Source organism: Salarias fasciatus, chromosome 16 (genome assembly GCF_902148845.1).
Source record: "Salarias fasciatus chromosome 16, fSalaFa1.1, whole genome shotgun sequence".
NCBI lineage: Eukaryota > Metazoa > Chordata > Actinopteri > Blenniiformes > Blenniidae > Salarias > Salarias fasciatus.
In genome coordinates, this window is record NC_043760.1 from 28,198,788 (window position 1) to 28,212,219 (window position 13,432).

Consider the following 13,432-nt stretch of genomic DNA (forward strand, 5'->3'; position numbering starts at 1 on the left):
TGTGTGCGTGAGATTTGGTGAAGGAATGTGTGCGCTGGAGAAGATGACGACCACCCGGAAATCGACCTGTTCTCGCCCGGGAGGCCCCGTCTGTTGAACTCGCACACCGAGAACTTCTGTACAACCACAGCGAGAGGGAGAGAGCGTGAGAGGCGAGGGAACGGGAAGCGGTGGTAGTGAAACCGGGCCGGCGAGAGCAGGACCTCCGCCGGCCAAATATTTACAGTCCAGACAGTGGAATGATGCGCTTTCATTAAAAACTTCCCCGTCGTCCGATCTCCAGCCTCCTCCAAACAAAAGTGCAGCGACAGTTGGCATCAGAGACTCAACAGCAATGACATTTGGTGGGAATAATCAGACTTCCAAAAATGACAAGAGTGCATAGAACGCAAACAGTAACACAATCATCTTCCTTTCGGATACTATTACACTTCATATATTACATACGTAGAGAGAGCTTTGTTTCTTTGTTTGTTTTTTTTTCCTTTGCCCATGCAGCTAACACAACAGTGAAGCATGGAAATGAGCATAAAGAGCCAAGATTCGGTTAAAGCGAGTCCGTGTGATGGCAAAGCAGACCAGATTCTCAACACTCGTTTTCTTCTTCATATCACGAGATCACAAAGAAGACACTAGAAATGTACAATCCTGCTAAAATATCTAGTGAGGGGGCCCCCGACCCGAGGACCACCATGTACAGTATACCTTATTCAGTCATCGATATTGCCATGCACTACATATACTTACGGCTAATCTCTGTTCTTAATATATTACACATTAAAAAAAAAAAAAAAAAAATCAGAAAACAAAACATTCAATATTTTTTTCTTAATTTCATTGCGGTTTTTTTTTTTCTGCTATTTTTTTGTCCTTTTTTTTGAAAAACAAACCTGAAACACTTGTATCGCGCGGCGGGCCGCTCCGACAGCTCTCTACATGTGTGGAGTGAATTTTCAGGAGGAACACTGAGGACTCGGGGGGTGACTGGCTGAAATGTGCAGGTACAACAGAACCTTTGTCGATCGGATAGCTGGCTCTGATAAAAACGATTTAAGGTTCGCTTCATGTATTTCTTTCCTTGGCCGAAACGTCCTGACCCGAACATGCAAGGATCGATAATAAAAATCATATTTTTTTAACCTTTCAAGCAGGGTAACTGAAAATGAAAGAGGACATTAAAAAAAAAACAACAACAACAAAAAAACACCTAAGTCACTGAGCTTAAAACGCAGAAATAAAACAAGATCCTACTTTAGATCCTGTCTTTTAGTGTCGTGTTCCCCACAGAAGATGTGAGCATGGCTGTGCAGGTGTTTGGGCTCGACACGGTTTGATTAACAGAGCGATGGAGGGAAACGCAGACCCAGGGAGGAGGCAGGGTGGGGGTCAGTGTGGTGGAGGAGATGTTGGAGTCCTTTAGTTCTGCATCTGCTCAAAGAATTTGTAGGTGGGGTTCTCGTAGCCGTTCTGCTGCATCTTGGCCAGGTGGCGCTCCTCTGGCGTCACGGCGGCGTCCACCTTCGAACGGGAGGAGAGCGGATCGAATGAAATCCTCACACGCCGATTCAAAAGAGAAGAAGAAGGAAAGAAGCACCTCTCCCCTCTTTTTTACCTCGATCACCCCGTGGTGGATGGAAGTGTACTGCTTCTTCCTCAGCATCACCAGGGTGATGACGATGACGGTTGCTATGACGACCCCTCCGACCATGAGCCCGATGATGGCGCCCTTGTTGGACCCCACGTCCTCGGCGAAGAACACCTGCGGGGTGAAGACGAGGCTGTGTGTGAGCTCAGAGAAAGGCGGCCTGCGCCGAGCAGAGGTGGACGGTTCGATTCCTCACCAGCTTCTGATGGTAAACCTCATAACCGGCGCTCTGCCTGTCTTCAGTCTCCGTCCGCACCTGGGGTATCTCCTCCGGCTTCAGGGCAGACACTGGAAACAGAGAAACACTGAGCACAACTATACACTCATGTGTTCCATCAATTTAAAATTATTAATATGAAAGCAACAAGAAGAAATGTGGAAGTTATAACATTATAGTATTGTCATAGAAAGCTGCAAATCAGGACAATAAAAACTACATTTTTTAACCGACAGAAGGCTGAGTTCCTTGAGTCAGTCTGTCTGAGCAGATCTGCACAGAGGCAGAAACTCACTTTATCTTGATTTAAGCAGAAATTAGAAAAGCTGCCACAAACAGAACAGGTTTGAGGCAGTCAAGCATTCGAAGCGACATCGACATTGTGGCGCTCATCTGGTCACCGGGTGGAAAACAGGAAACGTGATGGCGGCGTCTCGCTCCGGTGGCGAGGCACTGCTGCAGTCTTAAATTCTGCTCATACAGGAGAACCCATAATGTGTGTGTGCGTGTGCGTGTGTGTGTGGTTATGGAGCACGTACCGGGTCGGGTGGGAAGCCCCCGGTCCGGGATGGGACGAGCGTCGACGGGTTCAACTGCAGGGAACAAAAAGACAACATCCACTGGTTGATGGAAAGTTTTTCATTTTTCAGATTTGGACGTATTTTAGACTGAGATTACATTCTAAATAGGGTCCGACTGGTAGTGAGGCTAAAAATAAACCTTGTCCCTGTGTGTTACCGTGGTTCTCCGTGTTGGGCTGGTTGAAGCTCTCCGGGTGGATGAAACCAAAGCCGTCCAGGCCGGGGTCCAGCGGGGCGGAGCTGTAGGTCTGATCGGGCATCAGGGCGTCGTTCCCGTAGCTCACCCGGCCGTCCACCTGCAGCAGACCAGCCGTCCAGAGCCTCTTTAGCAATGCAACACATTCCTGACGAGGATTCCTGAGCCTCTGAAGTCATATAGATGCAAAAAGACTAAAATATATGTTTTTTCTAACTTGATTTGTTCCCTCATGTGGTCGATCCTGCTCATTAACTCCCATCTTTCTAAAGCGCCCTGTCCTGTATGAAACCCTCGCTCTCCAGCCACGTCAGCATCAAAGTTTCAGCGTGCACGGCGACTTTGCTTCCTCTGTGGTATCCTTCAGTCGGGGTAAATCTATTTATATAGGTGGGAGAGTGCGCTTTCACACACACACACACACACACACTCCGTGCATAATGCGAGCGGGAGCGGGCGGACTCACCCGCCCGTCGCTCTGCAGGGAGGAGACTTGCTGAGACAGCTCCGACTGGACCCTCTGCACGATCACCGCTACAGAGAGAAGGCAGAGTGAGCGTCGGGGAGGCGGAGGAGAGGTAAACAGTCCGCCGGGTCAAGTCGGTGCACGGGATTTACTGCACTGTGTGAACGAAACACTCACCGACTTGGTTTTGGATGTCATTGGCCACAGCAGGAACCTTGTAGAGCAGACCCAGGGACTGATTCATCCTCTCATCGATCACCCGGAGGTGGGTCAGCACCTGGAGGACGACGGAGGGTCACATCGAGGCTTTATCTTATGCAAACAAATGGCAAACGGAGCTCACTGAGCAGCTGAACCACATCAGGTCGCAGCGTTTCAGGCTGTTGCCTAGCAACCTGCTCACCCACTGAGTTTGTGCACGGCGGCCAGGATTGCTCTCGAGTTTGACAAATCCGCCGTTCTAAAACCGTGATCTGTACTTGCAGCTGCGAGGGCGTGTGGAGGCGTACCTGAGGTCGGATCTGCGCCGCCTTCTTGGGGTCGACGGTGCGGACGTGCTCGTAATGTTTGAGCGTGTGCTGCCTGTCCTTCTGCTCGGCGCGCACGTACTTCTTCAGCAGGCTCAGCACCTGGCGCGGCTGCGGGGGGAGGAGTCAGAGGGATCAGTGTCGAGAAAACTAAACTTCTCCACGGTTTTGTTGAGAGGTGAGAGGTGTGTGTGTGCGTGCACGTACCCGTGGAGGACTGGCCTGCAGGGCACTGAGGTAATTTTCCAGAGCCAGGCGTCGGCGGCTGTTGAGCAGAGCCTCCACCCGGGCCATGTGGGTCTCCACCAGCTGCTGCCTCTCTCCCGCCGCCTCCTGCTCCAGAGCCTCCACCACCTCCTGGAAGTGCTGCAAACACACAGCACGGGCCGCTCAAAACACAGATCACTGATCGACTGTTACTTCCATTCATTCACTCATCCTCCATCCACCCCACTTCAACCGACTCAGTTCCTATTTTGGCAAAGATACAGAAAATGTTCATTTCCAAATGCAACAGACCATAAAACGTCACATTCTCATCTGGTTCCTTTCACAATCGAAACACAAAGCTGCTGTTTGCTGGGCTGAAAGACTTTTGAGGTGGTCATTTCCCAGCATTATTCGAAGAGTAAAAATAGTTGCAGAAGAAGATGAACTGCCCACGTCACCATCGATGTGGCACAAACAAACAAAAGACATTTTCAAAAGCGTGCTACATCCTGTTTGGTCCAGTTAGTTTAGCTGTATTTATATGAAACCAAATACAACATCACATGGCGCTTTTACAGAGAAAACAATCCCACATGAGTGAGCGTAGGCAGCAGTGACCAAACCTCTCAGAGGTGGAGGTTTTTTATTGTACTGGTTAGTGCAAGATGATGGTGAGAGACAAAAGAATAGTTTTCCCAATACTTTTAATACTTAAATTGAGCAGGAGCAGAGTGATAACCCTCCCGAAAGGATTTAGGCCAGCACTGTTTGCACCTGTTGTAACAACGGTTTGATTCAATGAACTCAATCTGCCGAGCGCAGCAGCAGTTACGCCGTTTTCTCACCTGAATAACGGCTTTCTTGTCTGCGCGAGGAAGGTTCTTGGCCTGCCTCTCCGCCTCCTCCCACTCCCTCATGACCTGAACACAAAGACGAGAAGCATCAAGGGCCGAAGCAAACACTCCACACGGTCAGGAGTCAAGGCTTGTTGCAGCGATCCCACAATTATTATCCCCCCCCAAAAAAAACAAACAAAAGGGCACACCTGGGACATCTTGTCACGGTGTTTGGCCTCCAGGCTTTCTTTGGCCTTCTGGAAGTCGGTGTGCTCGTTGTCGTCCCCAGGAGCCTCCAGGTACTGATCCACAGCGTCCGGAGGACTCGGGGCCATGGTGGGCACTGGAGGGAAGCAAAAGGAGGGAATCAAAGACGGAGAAGGCCAAAGCGGAGTGAAACAGAGTGTCTGAAATGATGGCAGAGAGACAGGATGGAGGGAAAAAAAACAAAAAAAAACACGCATGTCGATCCCAATGCATTCCACGAAGGGGAAAACTCATACAGGGTTACACTAAACAAGTAGGTTAATGACACACAACAGGTTAGGCACACAGGAGAAATGCTTGGAAGGGTGTATGTAGCTATGTATCGGTCATCCGGGGACAAACAAGGACCGGTTTCCCAGAATAAGTGTGTGTGTGTGTTTAAGCCCAACTGTGTCTCTGTTTAATGTGGGAGGCTGGAGATAAGACGCACAAAGTGCCGAGTCAGGATCAGGGCAGACAGCAGCGCCGCTGATGGAGCTCGCTGGGTGGAAACTGCAAATTGACCTTTAATGGAGCGCCCCCCCCACTCTTTCACACACTCGGCTGGTTAAAACACACTGATGGCTGTTACACACACACGGCTGCTGGCATGGCTCTCCAGCAGGGGGTTAGGGCATGCAGGCGCACACACACACACACACACACACACACACATACATGTGCAGGGACGCATGCTGACGTCTGAGGTTTTGGTGTTTACATTGCTCCGTCCGCATGCTGCAAGAGGGACCGGTTAGTTTTAGACGTGATCACAAAGAGCATGTGAAAGATTTGGGGTCGAAGTTCACCAGCCAGAATGCAGCCTGTGGTGAGGAGAAACAATAATCTGATTCTGTCTGTTCCAAGCCAGGGATTGATTTTTTCCTCCTATAATGGCCGCTTTGGACAAAATAAAAAGCTTAAATGAGCCAAATGAGACCATCATGATGAAGTCAGCCTTTAATTCATCTTTCTTTCATTAGTTTCAGGCTGAAAACAGTCCCAACAGATCCTTTATTTGCTGCTTGTTTAAAAGATGTTGCAAGAAATAATTCTTTATTTAACTTTAATTATCAGCTCAATGTTGGGAAAGCTGCACAACTTTTCTGGATCAAAGCTCTTTGAGATAATCGATTCATCCCTGATGTGTGTTTACTAAAGATGAAGCTAACATTAGCAGTCATTTGTCTTAGCACAGAAATAAATGCAGTCAGACCATCTGCTTTCTTTCCGATTAAAATCTTTGGCTTCATACTGCAGATACAGATTTAACAGAGCTATTCTTATGCTCAGATCATCGCTAACAAGCAGGTAAATAAGAATAAATACATGTTTCTGTCCCAAAATAAGAAAGAAATGTCTTTTCTCTGGTCTCCCGTCACTAAAACACAGAGTAGCATCAGTATCACAGACTAGAAACAAAAAGTAAGATGATTTGTGTTTGGTAAATTATTTCTTTGTGGTATCAAAGCTTATTTGCCTGCTGATTTATTATTTGAGGCATATTTGTAGGAATCATGCATTTGTGGATCATTAAATCTAAAGGAGCGAAGAGAGGCTTGTTCGGCATCGGCAGAGAAGATTCTGCAATTCTACAACCGGAGCAACGAAATCCTGAACTCTGCTGCTCGTCTCACAACTGTGGTGTCATTTAAAAGGGAAACAATTCAGTTTTCGATGGTATTAAGATGGAGCGCCAAAAGAAGAGTTACAACAAAGAAGTATTGGACAAATTTCCACAGTTTTTGTGTGTAGCTTGATTTCTGGACTATATTTGTGTGACTTTTTCATCATCTCGACTCCAGTTAAAAAGAGAGAACACACGACACAGTCTGTGGGTGAGCAGCCGAATGCAGTCGTCAGAGCTCCGAGGGGTTAAATGACACTCAGGACAGCGAGACAGAGAGTGAATGAAGAAGAGGAACTACAGCAGCGGCCTGGTGATGAGGACCCTTCAGGGTTCGGCTCCAGTCCCGGGACTTACACGAGCTGCTGCAGACAGCTAGGCAGTACTCCTCCGACTCAAAGTTATTCCTGTTGCCCCCACAGCCCCCAAACAAGAAGAGGGCACAGCCGCCCTTCTCGGGCGCGAAGTACCAGCGCTCCAGCATGTCATGACACGGGCCTGACTCGGCCTGAGCCCAGCAAACGGCTGAGACACGCACACACACACACACACAGGCAAATTAAAAGTCAAAAAACAAATTAAATGCAAAACAACCAAAACTAAACAAAAACTAAACAGAAGCATTTGAATTTGATGGGAAACTTAAAAGTGAAACAACAGAAACGATGAGAAAAGCCAACAGGAAACCCAGGAAGGAGGGAGCAGCCGGGCGTCTCACCTCGGACGACTTCCTCCACCGACTCGGTGGTGGTGGTGGTGGTGGTCGTCATGGCGACGCTAGCGCTGCGCTCGTCGCTGTAGCGTTCGTCGGCCATGTCGTCCACGTCTTCCTCCTCGTCCGCGTCCCCGTCTCCGTTCTCGTCCCTGTCGAAGGCTTCCAGCTCTTCGTCCTCGTCCTCGTCGTCCTCTGCGGCGGCCGGCTCGGCGTCCGCCTGTCGCGTCATGCTGCCGCGACAGAGCGTCGCCGTCAGGCTCTGAACCGACGGGCGGCGGCGGGCCGGTGAGCGCGGCGTGCAAGCAACCGACCGTACCTGTTATCGGAGTACTCGGTGTCGGCTCCGCCCCACCAGACGTCCGACTCCTCCCCCTCCGGCTCCATGCTGTTGGTTTCCCGCTCGGCCTCCGCGGGGCAGCAGACGAACTCCACGCCCCGGAAACGGTCGATGCCGCACGGCAACAGCATCCCGTAGTCATGGAGGTTCATGGTGCGGTCGCCGCAGGACTGCGCAGATGAAACATGAATGTTCGTCTCGTAAAAATGCCTCAAAGCAGACGGACGAGTCAGACTCTAGATTTCATTGATTATTTTCAATAAATGCAGCTTAACTTCACTGAACCATCAGCCTGCATCGCTTTAAGACTGAAGCATTTCTGTGATGGTCTCATCCCGACTGCATTCCAAATGATTTCTTAATTTGTGTGCATTTGATCAATCCGTGGATCCTGACATCAACGCCAACATTTGAAATAAATGTGCTCACATCTGACTGGCTTAATCATCTCAAAAGCTCACTGAAGGAAACATTTAAGGCTAAATATATCGACTTGGTGAGAGCCTGTACCGAAAGAAACAGAAATACAGAAGACTTATCAGAAAAAAAGAGGCCGACACGGCTGACAGCAGATAAGACGAGACAGCCGGACGACACATTGGCGCGCTGAGTCACCAGATGAAACATAATGAGGACAAAAGGTACGGAGAGAAACAGGAGCAGAGGGAGAGTCGGACTGCCCGTCCTCACCTCTTTGGCCACAGTGTGCCAGTGCAGGTGGCTCTCGCACTGGTCCATTCGCTCCTGGTGCAGGAACTTACACTTATCAGGAACGAGCAGGGCGTCGCTCACAAACTCCCCGACTGCAACACAAACCCAGACAATGAGACGACGTGCTACATGAATCCACGTTAAAACACATACACACATCAAAAATGCGGAAAATGTGGTTAAAGGTAAATATGAAACTTCTTATCTGCATCTCACGATGTCAAAGTTAGATTGTATTTATGACAAATCATAACTTTGTTGCAATATTCAACAAGGTGATCACATATTACATGTTCACTTAATACAAGTAGCCTGATTTTTTCAGTATTTTATGTATGAAATCCACTCAAATGCAATGTAATGTGATATTATAACACACCAACTGAATAAAGAAGAAAGTGACTGATAGTAAAGACTGTTTTAATCAGCACCTGCTGGACTGAGGAGTCTGGATCATGGTTAGGAGACTGAATAGAGCCAGACTTGATGCTAACACAAAGCTTCTCTATTATCTTCTTTCACCACTGTTGTTTTCATTTTCCCACAGACTCTCAGGTCCTGCTGTGGCTCACAGAAGAAAATGTCGACGGCTCACCCAGGCAGCGGTAAGGGACCACGATGTGTGTGTGGCTGCGGCACTGCTTGCGGCCTTTCTTGCACCAGTTGGGGATGCTGATGGGCTGGTTGGCCTCCACCACGTTTGTGATTTGCAGCTCGGGGTACACCTGCAGCCAGAAGACAGTGAGACCTCAGCGTTCTCTCGGCTGTGACGTCGTCAGTTTGCGCGCCGCGCTCCGGTCCACTACCTCCTGGCAGTACTGCAGGATGCCCTCCTTGGTGCCGATGCAGCTCTTGGTGCCCGAGGGATCGGACTCCCACTTGCCGCTCTGCACGTTGATGTGCATGTTGAGCTTCCCGCAGAACATGGCCACCTGGGGCTCAGTTAGCAAGCCCACAGAGTCATCAGCAGGCACCTGCACACACAAGGAGGAGGAAGAAGAAGACAACCATAAGTACAGCTCAACAAGACATATCCTCTTTAAGACGCTCAAACACATTTATTCCCTCTCAGTTATACTACTGAACTCTATTCACACACATCGCCGGGATTAGAAAGTCGGAAGGATGACGGCAAAGCTATGCTACCACTACGCATTAATATATTAAGTAACAACTGATTAAGGCCTAAGCCAGGCAGGCTGCACATCCATTTGGGGACAGAAGCCAAAGAGATAAGCGTTACAGTCACAGGGAGGCACATGTGCTCCTGGTCCGCCTGTTTTCAACTCGTTCCTTTCAGTGGAATGAGAGCAGAAACCACAGCACACGATACTAAATCAAGCCGTGCGAGAGGGAAACACCCTCCTGCCATAGAAGTGGCTCGGCCATCTGCACATGGTGTTCTTTCTCTCTTTGTATCGGGGAGACAATTGAAGGAAACGGCAGTGTGTTTGGCCTTCTGGGCTCTTTACTTCTCTGGCAGGCAGGCGTAAGACGGGACTAATGCTACAAGCTGAAAATAAAGCGCTCGCCATGAGGCCATCTGCCGCCCATCTTTAAATGACTAATTCAGGCTTGATCCTGTGTTTCCTCCTTCACATTTGGGTAGCGAGAGCCTCCTCTGAGCTCAAAGTCATGCCTTTCTCAGTGTCGGCGTCAGAGGGGCACTGGGTGCTGCGGTGGGCTCACAGAGTGTAGGGCAGCCTGACATGATACCACACTTCGCTTTCAACTTTTGTCTTTTCTCACCAATTTATTGTAAAAGCCGCTGCTGCCTTGAATCCTCCTCTACACCGACTTTGCTGTAGCTGTGACTCAGCCCATATATCAACATATATGTGTTCAAATGTGTAAATATTGCCTCATTTCTTCCCGAGAAGTTTTCCTTTGCAGCATGGAATTCAAAGCGATGAGTAACCAGACACTTTTTCGAGCGGATCGACGGGCGGTTAACAACGCGGACATTTTCAAAGCTGAAGCGTCAAAGTTAATCGAGAAAGAAAGACGAGAAAAACGCTGTTTACTTCCGGGAGAGGTCAGCACATCACGGCCGCCCCCTGTCCAATCAGAACGCTTTGAAGACCCCAGCGTGAGAGAGGACTCAATCCTTCAGTTTCCCCATGTAAACACCAAGCTAATGAATATACTTCTGAATTACTTAATTAAAAAAAAAAATCCAAATTGAAAACACCATGTAACCACAAATTGCGATGCAGTTAATCATCCACTTGGATGTTTCTTCATGAAGATTTTCTTTGCACCATCAGCAATAAACCAGACTGTTCAAATAAGGAGTCCAAGAAAGAAAGAAATTAGAAACTATTTGGCAAAAAAAGAGGACTATGGAGACTAAAGGGAGATATACTACCCCGCCCTTACCTAGCAAATAAAACTCCCTTAGTAGAAGTGCCTTTATTCCACTCAGGAAGTTACAGTGATATAACAGAAATCCACAACCTGCAGTGGAATAACAGCAAGAGTCTGCTGTCACGACAACCCCAGTATGGCCTGGAAACAGCGGCCTGCATCATTTTTTTTGCTGCTGGAGACATTTCAACCAGCAGCAGCAGCAGCAGGCCTGATGGAGAACCAGCTCCGCGCATCAGACGGCTCACACACCGCGGCCTGACTCTCCTCCCTGGACCACAGCAGGGAGCTGCCGGCGCCATCTTGCCTGTACGAAACTAATCAGGCTGCATCCTTCTTTTTTTTTTTCCATCCTCCTCAGCAGTCTGAGCAGCCGGGCCGAGGCGCGTCGAAACACTGCCAGAATGACGGAGCCCAGGCTGGACACGGACACATCGGGCCCAAAGCGCCGCTACTTCCCGAGTTCGATCGGTTTGTTTGATGACATGAAGAGCCTCCGTCATGTTGTTACAGATCGGTTGTCATGCCTGTGTGCACTGAAGTTGGCCTCAAATCCACTTTTTAAGGGAAAAGTTAAGGGGAATTTAACATATCCACAGGATTCATTTCCTTCACATTTCACTGTAAAAAAAAAAAAAACTCAAACATTTGATGCCTTATGTTTTAATTTTGTAACAGGCTAAACTGTCTATATAAAACAGGGGTGTCAAACAATCAGGGCCCATGGGCCATGAAACCTCTTCACAATTTAGTGTTTTTTTTTTTTCCGTTTGTAATGACTTTTCTACAGAGCTAATGCCACTGGGTGTATTTGTATTTTGGACAACTGTATTTCTTTAATGCCTGTTTTCTCGAAGTTGTTAAAAATGCCTCAGTAACCCCAAAACCTGTATTTTAAAAGGATGGTTGGACTTTACTTACAAAATGACTCTCACCACTTTATTTGCAGTAAGCACACACACACACACACACACACACACACACACACACACACACACACACACACAAGCACTTTGCATACATTTTGACCACTGACAAATAAACTGACAAATGGCCAGGCTTAGTATGTCCTATATCAAACACTGATGTAATTTGTTTTGCAGTTCAATTAAATAAATTCATGTAACACAAATAACCCCATTTGTATTAATAAATGCTTTCCCTTCAATTGATAATACCGTGATTTTATAGGTTTGTAAATGAAAATTAAAAAAAAAAATCTAAAGAAGCAGCATGGGGAAAATAGATTTTACGCTCCCTTCATCTATAATAATGTATTCTAAAAAAGATTAAACGTTATAAATTAGATTATGAAGATTTTTATTGCTGTACATCCTCCCTTAATTTTTCCACCGTCACTGACGAATCAGAGGCTAACTTCGGCGTCGTTGTGATTTTCTGCAAAAAGGCTAACCGATATTAGCATTTAACACAACCTCCACTGTTGTGAACTGGCACTTTTACACAGCTAATTCACTATGGGCAAATGCCTATCTGTTGCCGTGTCACTGAAGCTGGGCGTTTAACAGATATATTGGTACAACAACACAAAAGCATCCAGCAAGGCAAGCTGTCAATCACTGACATCTAACGGCAGGCCTCGGTAGCATAGCCGGCAGTGAAGCTAGTTTATTCTGCGCAGCAAATCTGTGTGGGTTATCAGCGACAGTGGCCGTCATGATAAAAATGGAGACGCGAAGAAAAACGTTAAAAATGACTCGGCGGGTGTTAATTTGTGGGCCTGAGACGGAGAGCGGGCCTCGGATCAGCCCGGGACTCCGATACTTAACACAGCCGTCATGTTATCCGCTATAAGCCGCTCACTGCTGTCAGCTCCACTCCCGGCCGGGTTTTAACGCCTTGTTTGTTTTTCCACCCCAAGATCTCACGCCGCGGTGGCGGAACCGTGTGTCCCCACCGGGTACCGACAGGCTGAGTGTACCGGGGGCCCCGCTGCGGGAGCCGGGGCAGCGCTGGCCGACGCTCCGCCACGGGCAGCGGCTCCCGTCGCTCCTCACTCACCTCGGATGAAAGCGTCAAGGTCGCCAGCAGACAGAGCAGAAACGCCGTGTGCTCCCCCATACCGTCCTCCCGGTCCCCAGCACCGCCGCTATGCTCTCGATTTGTCCCGGTGGAGATCAGAAGGAAGAAAGATTAAAACGGTTCTTGTGTGTGTGTGTGTGTCGATGCACGCAGCGTCGGCTGATCCGATCCCGCTGATCCTGAATGTGTGTGTGTGGATGTGTGTGTGGAGCTCCCCTGGCGGTGGCGGCGGTGTGTGTGGATGTGGAAGTGTTTGGATAGGACCTGAGAGCCCTTTAAAGCACTGTCAGATTGTTTCCAAAGAAATTTCTGAGACAGTTAATCAAAAAAATGAGAAATCTGGAAAACACTGATCCTACAGGGTGGAGAGAGCCTCTGAATCCGATGCACAGCCTGTCACTGACAGGTGTTGCCTTCTTTTGCCAGGCGGCCGTTTTTCGCATACTGGAAAAACTCGAGGTGAAATACCAAAAGGACGCTCCAGCTGAAGACAGACAATGTATGATTTCATCCAGCATGTGGATGCTCTGCTTCAGACCCAGCCGGGTGGGAATGAGTTGAATCAGTTTGAAAGAATTTTAACGGGAAAAGACCCGAAATTCACTAGAAAACTCAGCAAGCTCCTCTACAACATTTTAAGAGGGATGAATCCTAAGAAACCAATAAAACAAAAGAACAGAAAAAATCTGATTTGCTGAGCCTTCCACA

General features: G+C 48.2%; 1 protein-coding gene across 2 annotated transcripts; it reads right to left on the reverse strand.

The window, feature by feature from the left end:
- Positions 1-596: 596 nt before the first annotated feature.
- appb (amyloid beta (A4) precursor protein b) lies at positions 597-12,912 on the reverse strand. 2 transcript variants are annotated; one of them, XM_030111140.1, is made up of 18 exons: positions 12,704-12,912; positions 9,121-9,288; positions 8,910-9,039; positions 8,294-8,406; positions 7,583-7,773; positions 7,270-7,496; positions 6,909-7,076; positions 4,888-5,021; positions 4,688-4,762; positions 3,840-3,998; positions 3,615-3,743; positions 3,283-3,382; positions 3,106-3,173; positions 2,601-2,739; positions 2,402-2,455; positions 1,842-1,933; positions 1,613-1,759; positions 597-1,518 (listed from the first exon to the last, which is right to left on the reverse strand). In XM_030111140.1, the coding sequence occupies exons 1-18, from the start codon at positions 12,761-12,763 to the stop codon at positions 1,417-1,419; spliced, it is 2,256 nt and encodes a 751-aa protein (XP_029967000.1). In that variant the 5' UTR covers positions 12,764-12,912; the 3' UTR covers positions 597-1,416. The 2 variants fall into 2 exon arrangements, with proteins under 2 accessions (XP_029967000.1, XP_029967001.1); XM_030111141.1 differs by lacking the exon at positions 6,909-7,076 and having other exon boundaries at positions 12,704-12,910.
- Between the last annotated feature and the right edge of the window lie 520 nt (positions 12,913-13,432).